Consider the following 12,276-nt stretch of genomic DNA (forward strand, 5'->3'; position numbering starts at 1 on the left):
GCCTGGTATTCAGTAACAAGGAGTTTTGTATGGTCTGTTTTACCTTCTCAACTCTCTTTAAAGCCAAATTGGATATTTCTGCACTGTCCCCAAGAAATGATACACTGGGATATCCCATTAAAACCCCCTCAAGTTGCTGTTCTTTCTTTTCTTGAAGTCTTGTCAGAGGTGGAACTCAAAACTTCAGTAAAGGAACTTGATTTTGGTTCCACTTCTAACACTGTAGAGCTTTCAGGCCAAGCCTACTGAAATTGGAGTGTGCTGAACAACTGGTGTGTAACTGCTCTCTGTCTCCTTGGGGTGCGTAAGCCAAATTTGATGAGCTGAGCAAGCCTGCAGTAGCCTTATGGAAGTTGGACAGGGTTAGAAGATAAAGCAAGAGAGTTCTTGGCTATGCACTGTAGAATAGGGTCACTTTCTCCACAGCTCCTTTGACACTTGTCAAGGAAATAAATTTTCTCTTGTCAAACATTTGTGGGTTTAAAAATACCCTGGCTTTGAGTGGTGGGGAGTGCAACAGAACTTTCCTTGCATTTCCTTGTGTCTCCTGCGTGTAGCCTCCTGCTGGATAAAGGGCATTAGGACATAGTTCCCACAGTTGTGGGTTTCCTGTGTTCAAATCTGTCTTTAGATTCTGCAGTGTTCAGTACAGTTCTAGTATGTAACAAAGTTTTTTAAAAGTTAGTTCTTCTAACAAGGAATAATAATGTCTCAAAAAACCAGTGACCTCTGGCCTGGTAATTGAAATAACTTGTCATCTTGATGAATCCAGGAGAAAATTGTTCATTTACACTAAATGAAATTTTTAAGTATGGTCAAGTCTATTTATCCCTTCAATGTCTTTAATGGGTGCTGAATGCTCTGAAGCAGAAGTGGCACTGCCTGGTTCCTCCTAAAGCTAGTTTTTGGTATAATGACACAAAGGCAGCATTCCCAGTTCTGCTATGAAAAGATTATCATGCTGATGCTACAGATAGCAGGAGAGTGAGTGGTTATCAGGAGGCATTTCCTCAATGGTGGTGTTCCTAGAGCACTGCCAGTCTTCCCATCAGCACAATCTGCTCATGTTACCCAGTCCCACAACGGAAATAATTCCCTGAAGCACAGCTACCTGCTTTGCTTTTCTCAGGGAATCATAAAGCACTAGCAAACAAGGTTAGATTTAGGCAGGAATTACATGAGTCCTGCAAGGTTGTCCATTCATATGATAACTATTCTGCATTCATCCCCTTTCTGTAACTGGCTTTTTCACACACAGCTGCATTTTTTTCCCAGCAGAACTTTATTTTTAATAGTTTCGTTTCAAATCCCTATATTGCTATAAGCATTCAGCAATTCTGTTTGCTGTGATAAGTCCTTACCATGAGGGCTTTGTGCTCCCAGCAGCTCAGGCTACTTGTCTTGGCCTTTTGGTCCCGGGACTTCGGACATAAACTCCTTGTCTACTGATGTGTAGCCCTGGCATGTTGAGGGTTGCTTTAGAAATCAGCATTTTCTCAGCACAGGATTCATCAGAAACATTTGCCTAAGTGGGATATTTGTGTCCAGGCACATGGGTGTACTACTAAGGAGGGTTGCCTTATTTACCTCAAAAACACTTACCTTCTTCACCCCCAAATCACTTTATCTTTTTTCTTTCTCTTTTTATTACTGTCTTGTGAGAGAGGCATTATTTACATGTCTCTTGGGTGACCAGTGACTTGATGGTTTATAGCAGATAGGGATAATAATGCAGTTTTCAGAACTTGTTTTCTGAGTTTGGGCATGGTATCAGAGGGTCCTAGAGATACAATAACCTTCTTTTGCACTCCAAGGTTATGGAACTGGGCAGAAAACAAGTACAGCCAAGGGAAACATGTAGGTACCTTATCATTCAAGACCTCCTGGCCTCCCTTGCACTATTTATTGTGCAATCTGACTGTGCCATGTTGTCCAGTTGTCTCATTCACTTAATTTGTTGAGATTTGCCAGTGTTTTTTGCCCTAAGTAAGAAAACAAATCAGCACCTGACATGAGAATTTTTCTTTATATTATGTATGTGGAGAGCTAGATGATGTTACATTCCAGTTAGTTTTTTGTAAAAATTCACCTTCAAGCCCAAAGAAGCTCAGCATAGATTAAAGAGGTGAATGGAAAAAGGTGAGTTCCACAAAGGGCATTTCGAAATGTTCCCCTTTTTCTGGAACATAAAGTTGCCTCACTCACTGTAGATGAATCAGCTCATCCAGGAGAGGAATCCAAAAGGGAACTGTGCCGAGCAATCATAATTCTAACAAAGTCCTTATGAAGGGTCTAGTCAAAGTGAAATGTTTATTTTAAAACATCCTCTGTCTAGCTCTTGGTCTTTCAAGCAGCTTCTGTGACCTTACACTTGTCCTTGTTGAACTTCATAGGGTCATGTTATCTCAATTAACCCATAAGACCCACTCTTCCAGCCTGTCCACGTCTTCCTGCAAGGTGGGTCTCCCTTCTGAAGTGTCCCCTTCCCCACTTGGTTTGGAATCATTGGCAAACCTCATCAGGGTGCACTTGGTCCCATCATGCAGATCACTTGTGAGGATGTTAAACATTGTTGGGCCCAATATCGATCCCTGTTGGACCCCACTGGTGACAGGTCACCAGCCTGAAGAGGAGCTGTTTACCAGCACCTCCTGGTGCTTCCTGCCAGCCAGCTCCCACCCACTGCCAGGACCACTCGTCTAGTCCATAATGTGTCTGTTTGTCCAGGAGGAGGCTGTGGGAAACTATATGGAAATCCCTGCAGAAATCCAATGATGTAAACAATGTCTGCCTCCTGCCCCACTTGGGCCGAGCAGTTCCTTTGCCGTAGAAGGTGATCAGTTCTGTCAAGCATGATTTACTGTTAGTAAATCCATCCTGGATTTTCCCAACACCTTCTTAATTTTTCTTGTGTTAGCCCCCAGGTGGATTTCTTCGGTAACTCTCCCAGGAACTGAAACATAACTTGGTTGCAAAAGCATTTGGAACTTGGGGAAATATGTCAGGTTAATAATGCCCACGCAACTGCAAATTCATGGGGTTCAAATTCATCAGTTTGGTTGAAAACCTGACTCTGTTAAAGCATTTGCCAAACTTGTAGATTGTTTAGTGAAATCTAGATTTTACTGCTGGCTGCTCACATGCTTTCTAGCTGTGTTAAGATGAGCTGGCAGCCGAACAGGCTTCCCCCACACCCTGTTCAGTCAAACATGTGCATGCATCTCCATCTGCCCCTGTTATTACAGTGTGAAGTCTCTGCTTGGGCTGAGGAAACCCCTCCTTCTGTGGTTTGCAGAGTGGTTGTCTGATGGTCCCTCACCTGGTGTTAAAGCCATGACCTAGAGGTCAGCTGCTTCACCTAATCATCAAAGCACCTGTGCTCCTGTTTCATATCAGTTGCCCTAAGTGGGTTGGTTCACAAGGCTTCACATAAAGTTCCTGTAGGCTGGACCCCTGCCAGAAGTAATTTTGCTCGGTCAGGAATGTGACAAGATGCAAATGAATGACAAATTGAAACGTAAACCATTTTCTGTCCTATTTCTTCTTGTTGGAGACTTTGCTTATGCTGAGGTGATCTTGCACTTAATTAATCAAGTTTTCTGTAACATGTTTCCAGGCAGGATTCACTTCTTCCAAAGTGTTTGTAGAACACATCTGCAGAGCACACTCATGGGCCAGGCCAGACCTCATAATAATGATTTTGATGTCATCAGTCTTCTCTTCTGTGAACCAAGGATTAGTTTTGGGCAGACAGGATGGTGAAAAATAGGTGGTGGATGCTGTGAGTGAACAGCATTGTAGGAGTGACTTCACCTCCTTTGCATGGACCAAAGCAAGGGGAATTTTTTTTATATATTTACTGTGATGAGCCAAAATGGTGCCAATTGTGTAGAGGCTGAAATTTAGCTCTGTCTGAGGGCCCTTCTAACTGGAACTGCCCTTACAGTGACATGAGGAGCTTAATTGCTGCAAGATCCTTCCCCTTCACTTCCTCCTTGCTTCTAGAACATTGCTGCCTTGAATTTTTATCCAGTGCTACCTCTTAATCTATAGCTGTCTTTTTAATGTTTGTTTTTTCTCTTCTCCCCTTGTCATGAAGGTTGACATTCATCAGAGGCCTATTTGGTTGTCTAAAGGGAGGGACACAACAGCACAGTTATTCTTAAAATTGAACAAAATATCTTGGAGCCAGTAACTGTAGCCTCATTTGTCATGCTCTTGGCCAAGCCTGAAGTTCTGTTTAGGAGCTGACCTGAACTGCAGCATCACTGCTGGGAGAAGGGAAAAACTGATCCCTTGGTTCTCCCCTTCTTAGCTACATACAATCCACATGTTTGGCTTGTATGTTTAGGAACACTGGCAGTCACTGCCAGTTGGCCATTCCAGGCTCTCTGTGTAGCATGCCCCTGAAGATCTTGAGCCAGTGTCCCTCATCCAGTTGCAGCTGAGTTCCCTGCAAGGAATGCTGAAGAGCCCAGCAGAGATGCTGGCTTTGGCAGCTGCTCATCCTTTGGAAAAACTGCCATGAGAGCCAGCATCACATGGCAGCTTCCACTGCCTTGCAGTTCCAAACAGGCAATTACTAAATCTGTTTTGTTGTTTCTTGACAGTTAAGGCAAAATTCTGCAAACATTCATTATGGTCTACTAATGAGTATGTGTGGCTCTAAGAGGTCTCTCTGCAACCAAAAGAAGTGTTTACAGGAGAATTCCCAGTGTTTACAAGCTTTTCCTGAACTCAGCTTCTTGAGCTGTGTTTGATGCACATTGTGCCTCAGCCTATCAGTATTGGGAATTGTGTGTGGAAAAAGCTGTCAACCTAGTATACCTCAAAAATTCAAATTATTTGCTGCCTCAGGTAAGCAATCTGTTCTTTAGTTTCCATCTAAACTTCCTGTTGAGTAGTATTTCACTGAACATAACCATAACTGAATGATGATTTGGATTGCTAGAGATAATCTAGGGATTCACACAACTCTGAAAATCTCTGGGGGAGTGTTGGAGGCAAGTATTCTGTATTTTAATTTTGCAGTACAAAATTGTTTTGAAGAGTTAATTTAAAATGGAGATTTCAGATGTAACACACACAAACCTAAATGCAGAATGTACACCCACAGACACTTTGAAGGAGGAAAAAAATTATTAGATTTAATTTTTTGTTTACTGTAGCAACTACTGGAATGACTTGTTGCTTTGGAAACTGAAGATTTTTCATGTTTGCTTGCTTGACTTTGCCTTTTTCCTACTGTTGACTCCAAGGAAGCTTGTTTTGGGTTGGCCTTTTTGATTGTTGAAGCAAAGCTTGGGTAGCATCTATCATGTACAATGGGCTGCTCTTTTGTAAAAGAGATGTTGAATATCTGCTTTTTCTCCTCTAGAGAAGCTGACCCAAATTGAGCCTTCATAATGGAATTTACAGAGATGCAGAACAGTGGCAATAACTAGGAATTAATTTGTTGAAATCTTGGCTTCCCAGGTGGTGTGACAAATGTCGAGATGGTTAAAACAAAATAATCCCCCCCATCAATGCAAGAATCATAACCACTGAGTGGAAGGAGTTAAATCTAACATGCTGTCTTTTACTAAACAATTGATGCCTTTTGTAACTTGAATCTGCTGAGAAATGATCAGTGCTGGACACTGGGTCTCAGTGGGATGCTCACACAGATGTAATGCTTAGGGTACAGTGCTTGCAGGAACAATTCTTTGGAAGTTTGGACAATGAGGGTTTCAAACACATATAACTTGTAAAATTTATTATTCTGTCCCTGCACAACCCCCAAAATATAATTTTTAGGCAGTTTCCATTTGTTTCTCATTTAGAGCTTTACAGCTGCCAGTGTGCTCTACCCTCATACCACCTGCTATCACTCTTCAAAGTACATCTAATTTCTCTTTTTTTTGGCAATACATCTGCAAGGAATGAACCTTAACTTGTGAAAGTTCATAGGCATTATGGAACATTTTAAGGCATTCTAAGTGATAAGTGAGTAATGCCAAGTAAGATGATGGAAATTGCTCCTGTTGGCTGCCAAAAGCTAGTGGGGTATAGCCTCTAGTACAGTCTGGTGCCTGCGAGAAGGTGGTTTCTTTTTAAAATCTGTTTTCTCCAATTTAGATATTGAAAGATGAAGAGTTGTTTTCCTCTCTTCTCAGAAAAGTTTGATTCCTAACATCTGTAGAGCAATAACGTGCATAACAGATTGTACCCAAGTCAGTAATTTTGTTAAAGTCAGCATATCCTTTTGGTTGTATTCTCCCCTACCCCTTCTTCAGTGTTGTACTCAGCTGTTTCTTTCCCTTGCCCGGCAGCTCCTTCAACCTCGCTGTAGCTACACTGTGTGTGTTAGGCCCAGTAAAATCCAGGTGCTTTCCAGGATTTGCCCAGCAAGGATGTGCTCCCGGCAGTCAGCTTTGGTTCTGGAAAGTGCCAAGGTTAAGGAGGTGCAATAAAACAAGCCTACAGGGAAGTGCTTTGCTGAGTCAGGGTTAACAGAGAGTTTTGCTGCCTCAGCCTTCTTCAGACTCATCATTTCTCACAGCTTCATTTACCTTGTTGAACTGGTTTTTGGATGGGTTTCTGAGTTCTGCTCACTTTCCAGCTCAACTTTGGAGACAGAAGTTTGAGGATGAGATTAACCAACTCCTCCAAATACGTGGAACTCCTGAAACCCTGTCTGTGCATTATGGTTGTAGCCCTTGCTTTACAGCGTTTGTAGTGTGCTGGCTCCTTGCCTACCGGTGGGGAAAGACACCAGAGAATCATGCCCTTGGCAGCTTTGTGTAGTTTGGGAATGCCAGGACACAAACAACTCTGCAGATGTGCAGCCTCTGTCTCTCTGTAGAGGTAGCAGGGAAATGCAAGGCAGAAGGGCTCTGCCAGCCAGAGGGGCTCAGGGGTCAGGGATCGTTCTACCGGGCTGGGGCAGCAGAGCCTCTATGGAGCACGGTCCTTGCCTTCTGACCTGGTGCCGAAGTGCCCTTTGCAAATGAAAAGGCCACCCGCGGCTCCCTCAGGCTGGGAAACACAATATCCATTGGACCCTTTTCACCTCCAAATGTGAAGGACTCATCAGTGGCAATAAATGGCAGCGGTAAGATGGATTTGTTGTCAACAGAGCGTGTTAATTAAAGGCCAGCAGTGACTCTCGAAGAGTGAAGGTAGGGGGGTGTGTCTGTTTAAAAACCTGATGCAGTGCAGTGCAATGAGATGTTTTGAACAGCGTGGAAAGGGCATGAATTTGACCTATTTCTGTGCATATACAAATACATGTTTTACTTTACAGCAAATGTATTTCAGGAAAGCTTACTGACCGTGTCTTTATTCTAATTATTTTACTATTGCTTTGTATGTGTTCCTTCTTCATTGGTACTCTATACTTGATTAATTGTTTCACAATGCCACAAGATTCCGGCATTTGTCCCACAGACTTAAGGAACTATCACCCCATTATTAGCATAATGTCATGTTCTGTTTTTTTCTGGAGTTAAGGGATGCTGCATTCCACTTCCTGAACCAACACTTGGGTATGGCCAAGCACTGTTAGTGGTGAGCAGAGAGATACCCGTCTCCCTTCTACAAGGCCTTGCTGTAGATGCTGTAGGTAATTTTTATGGCAATGTATCAATATCTGCACCTTATCTGGAAATAATGTTGCTTCACGCTTGAAACTTCTGGGTCTTTTTTTTTTTTTTTTTGCATTGAAATATCCTTCTGGTCCAGATGTCCAGATACAGGTAGGCCTATAGGAAGGTGAGAGGGGACTTCAAAGAAATGTAATGTACCCACAGCCTGTGCTTTACCACTGATGCCTACGGTTGGTAGTCGGGCCTTTTCAGGAGTACAGAATTAAGTAACATTGGCATCCAGGCTTGCTGTACACCTTTGTTTGTTCTTTGGTTGGATTTGCATTTCTGAATCATTTCTGTGATTTCTCTGAATCACAGACTTTGTATCTGGAGAACTGCATTTTCATCCAATGCACAGGTAAATATGAATGGGTCTTCAAATCTTGCATACAGCTTAAATGCCATTTGGAATGATGGTCACCTGTAGGAAGCTTTCCCTGATAGGTTTTAGGACAGAGAGCTCAGTAGTGAATTTATGAGATAATGATGAGCTGAAGAGTACAAAGAGCTTTTTTTATTGATTTGTTTTGTTTGCATTTTACTTAGGACATTTTCCTTCATTTTGCAATCTTACAAAAAGGGGGGAGAGGGGAAACTTGTATCCCTGATCAGGGAATAGAAACAGGTGAGAAAAGCTGCACTCTGCTGATTTTGGAAACAAACATGAGGGAGGAATCAATAGGTGACAGGACATATTCTGACAGAAAGCTTTCTTTGGAGAAACACTGATTTGTCAGATGCACTTAATCAAGTGCTTTTGAAAGGGGGTAGGTGGAAAAGTGCTAGCAACTTTAGGTGAGAGCAAACAAATTTTCTTTCCTGTAGAAAGCTCAGCTGTTGTGGAAAATCTAGAGAATATCTTTTTTTTCCCCATTATCTTTTGTTCTGCCTGAAAGAGCCGATATGAATTTTATTTAATCTTTCTGAAGATAGGTCGGACTCAAGATTACCATAAAGGTTATCTAGAATACGAAAACAATCAAGTATAAACCCCTTCTCCTGGTATCTGCCGAATACTTTGACACAAGCTGTGCTTTAAACCTGAAAAGTAGGAGGAGCATAATGTTGTTGCAGTGTTGAGCCATACACAGTTGCGGAGAAAAGTTGAAGGGATATTGGATCCGCGTATTTTGCCTGCTGAACGCTCGGTCAATTTCTAGTCGAAGGCAGTTGCAGGAGCAGTTTGTTTCTATAATTGTGCCAAGAAACACCCAGAGCAAAGGACAGGTATTGCTGCTTTCCGAGTGCGTCTGCAGACCACAACCAGGAGCAGAGCCCAGCAGGAATTGCATAAGCAGCTTCATGTGCACTCAACAAACCTTTTCCCGAAGGTTTCTTAGCCTGCAGTTCCGATTCTGGCTTTAGCAGCGCGCTCAGGACTTCCTTTGCCGCATGTGTGCGGACACCTGGGATGCGTGCCTGCAGCTGGGCTATGCGTTAATTCCGCAGGTTTTGGAACACGTGTGCCGTTTTGTTCTGTTCTTCTAAAAACAGAAACCTCCCGTACATATAACAATAATCTTTTTAAAAAAATGAAAAGGAAGGGGAAAAAAAACAAAAAAAAACCACAAAAAACAAAACGGCAAACAAGTCAAGACGCCGCAGGAGCACCCTCGGGGCGGTGGCGGAGGGCAGGGGCCGGCTGGCGGAGCAGCCCCGGCCCGCTGGGCCCGGGGGCCGCAGGCAGCGCCTCGGGAGCGGAGCGGAGCGGAGCAGGCACGGCCCGCCCGCCGGGGCACGGGCACAGGCCGGGCCGGGCCGGGCCGTACCACGAGCGCTCGGCCGGGCAGGGGGAGGCGGCCGCGGGGCGGGTGCGGGGCCCGCGCTGCCTCAGGTCCCGCCGCTCCGAGCACCGCGGGGACACCGAGCGGGGCCCGCGGCCCCGGCGGAACGGCAGCACCCGGCCTCGCCGGCTGCGGGCCGGAGCGGGGCCGTCCCCGGGGGCCGGGAGGGCCCCCCTCCCTGCCGGCGGCCGGGGGAGGGCCGGGCGCCCGGATGTCGATCAAAATGAGCGAGCCCCAGCCCTACGCCGGCCGCCCGGGTGGGGGGAGCCGCGGCGCGGCGGCACCGGGCAGCGGCGGGGAGGCGGACGGCACATGGGACGGCGCGCTTTGGCGGCGGGGTAGAGCCCGGACAGCTGCGGACGGAGCCCATGGATAGAGGACGCTTGGCAGGATAACCCCGCGATGGCTGCCCAGTCGAGGTACGGCACTAAATAACTTTGGTCGCGCCCGTTGCATCTCGCTGAGGGCTGGGTCTGTGATGCCCTGGCTGCTGCTCGGGCTCAGTCGGCTGTGGGGTTTTAACCGAGCCCCGGGTAGGTTTTGTCCGCGTGTTTTGTTCACCGAAGTGCCCTCTCCCTCCTCCCAGCGTAAACTTTCTTCCAGCAGAAAAAAAACAGTCTTAATTGCTCCCCGTCAAATTTCTCCCAGTCCAACAAGTTAAAAGCTCCTTGAAACTGATTTCCTCCTCCCCCGTGGACTTGTCTGTTTAAAACCTCTTTGAAATTGGTTCTCTTCTCCCGTCCAGACTTGTCTCGCGTCTGTTTGTGTCTGTTCGCCTGCAGCCCGGCGTGAGCAGGTTTCTGTCACTGCTCGCAGCCGCGGTGGAGAAGGTGGGAATGGTTTCTGTTCGGCCGGGCGGCAGCGCAGGCGAGGCAGGTTGTGTCTGCTGGATAGCTGGGACGATAGGACATGGTTACAACAGAGGAGCACGGAAATGAGGGAGTTGCTGTCAGGGAGCAAAATTCAAGAGAAAGCACCGGTCTTGGTTAAGTACTTTTCAGCTGTGGTTTTAAAGAAACAGCATTTTGCCTGCTCTCGGGAGGAGTGGGGGAGTGTCCTGCCTAAAGTAAATTTCATACTCAGCGTGGGGGAGGCAGCTTTTCTTGAGCAGTAGTACTTGATGGAGCAGTGCTATTTAAGGTACCTGTTAAATGGCTTTTAGCGTTTACGATGCCTTAATGGGCATTTCAGAAATGCCAAAGAGAGAAATTCCTTTTTGCTCTTTAGTCCCACAGCCACCCTGCTCTTTTTTCCTGCAGGCAGGAAAAAAAAAACAAACCTAAAATGGTGGTATATCCAACACATAAGTTTGGCACTCACGGTTCATTTCCACAGTGGTGCTTTTCTGCAGGTTTGAAGCCAAGAGCTGGCTTTCAGTTACAAACTGGAGAAGGACAGAGCCCTGGGCTTTGGGGAAGATTGATTGCTTGGTTAACAGCTGAGCTCTTCTCTAGCTTCCACGGCCTACTCTCCCGATACTGGGAGTATTTTACATAAAGAGTACTTAACAAAAAGGTAAAGACTGAGTTCCTAGCATCTTTTTTCTTCCTTTGTATGATCCCTTTGTATGATTTACTGACCTGCATTATCAGCGTTGCTGTAATAGGACCGCATGCTGGATGCAGCATAAATCCTAGGGATGCTGGCTGGCCCTGGAGCTTGGCTTGGCTCCAAGGCTGGGGACATGCCTGATGTTTCAGAGGTCGCAGAGCCATTCTGCTGGGTGGCAGGAGGGCCACGTGGGAGCTGGGTCCCAGCGGTAGCCCCCCAGCTTCAGCCAGCTGGCCAAGAGGGCAGAGCTGGCACTAGGGCCAGTGAGCCACATCCCTGACCCATCAGGCGAATGGCGCAGAGAATCAAGTGTTACATACTGAGTGGCTCAGACTGAAGGGAGGAAAATGGTCCACGGGCTGGGCCCGTGGGGCTGGATTCTGTAGGGCAGGTGGAAGGACCCTGCCCCACGCCTGCCATACGAGACAGACATGGGGACAAGACATGCACCTGCCATCCTGTACCCTCCTTCCTCCTCCAGCCTGTGTGCTAGCTTTTACTTTTGTCAAGATGCTGTAAAACTGCATCCGAGCATTTCAGCACAGTGAGTACAGAGGTTACTCTGTATGCCTGAAGATGTATGTTAAGATCTCTGATTATTGCTTGTTTTAAGACTTTGAAAGAGAGTAGGAGTGCATATAAGCAGCAGAAATACGTTTGTAGGAGAGAGGTTGCATTTGACAAAGAGCTTGTGGTATTTCTCTTTCAGTGATCTGCAAGGTATACATCCTATTAAAAAAAATGTGCTTTGTGGATGTGTAGAAGCTTTTATTCAACAGTAAAGGATGAATTAATATTCACAATAAATAGAGCTCTACTGCATGGGACTGAGGAGCCACATGTCTCCACAATTCATTTTGCCAACACATGTCAGAGGGTTTACTCTGCAAGGTAGCTGACAAAAGAAACTGGTGAGCTTTCTGTGTTTATTTGTGCTTTGCAAAAAATACAGGCAATTTTTGCCAGCTCAGTAAATTACTGATGAGGTGGTGTGATAGCGAGCGCAGTAGTGGTTTTTGTGTATCACTCTGTACGAGGCCTTCAGGCACTCCTCCATCTGCTCACATTTTCTATTTCTCACATGCTGTTTGCTTTAGCTAGTGAAAGTGATGTGGCATAGGGAAGGATGCTTGTTTGGAAACAAGAAAATCCAGCATCCTTTCTTCAGCTTAAGCGCTGTGATCAGCAGCTCCCCTAGCATTTGGGCTTCACAGTTTTGAATGGTGGAAGGGTAAGGAAAACAAGGTGATGAAACCTGCCTGTTGCTGCTCCTTTGCATTTTTAAAACTGTAGTACTGATAACTGAGGAACTG

At 45.6% G+C, this 12,276-nt stretch overlaps 1 protein-coding gene across 9 annotated transcripts in view; it reads left to right on the plus strand.

The window, feature by feature from the left end:
- Positions 1-9,683: 9,683 nt before the first annotated feature.
- The window catches only part of AFF1 (ALF transcription elongation factor 1), a 75,048-nt gene continuing 72,455 nt past the window's right edge, over positions 9,684-12,276 (plus strand). For all 9 annotated transcript variants that reach the window (XR_009933223.1, XR_009933225.1, XR_009933226.1 and 6 more), the window contains exon 1: positions 9,684-9,831. Coding sequence is in view for 5 of the 9 variants with exons in the window: in XM_062493053.1 (XP_062349037.1) it covers positions 9,815-9,831 (17 nt within the window). In the remaining 4 variants the exon portion in view is untranslated. The remainder of the gene's footprint in view (positions 9,832-12,276) is intronic.

This window comes from Cinclus cinclus, chromosome 5 (assembly GCF_963662255.1).
Source record: "Cinclus cinclus chromosome 5, bCinCin1.1, whole genome shotgun sequence".
NCBI classification, from domain to species: Eukaryota; Metazoa; Chordata; class Aves; order Passeriformes; family Cinclidae; genus Cinclus; species Cinclus cinclus.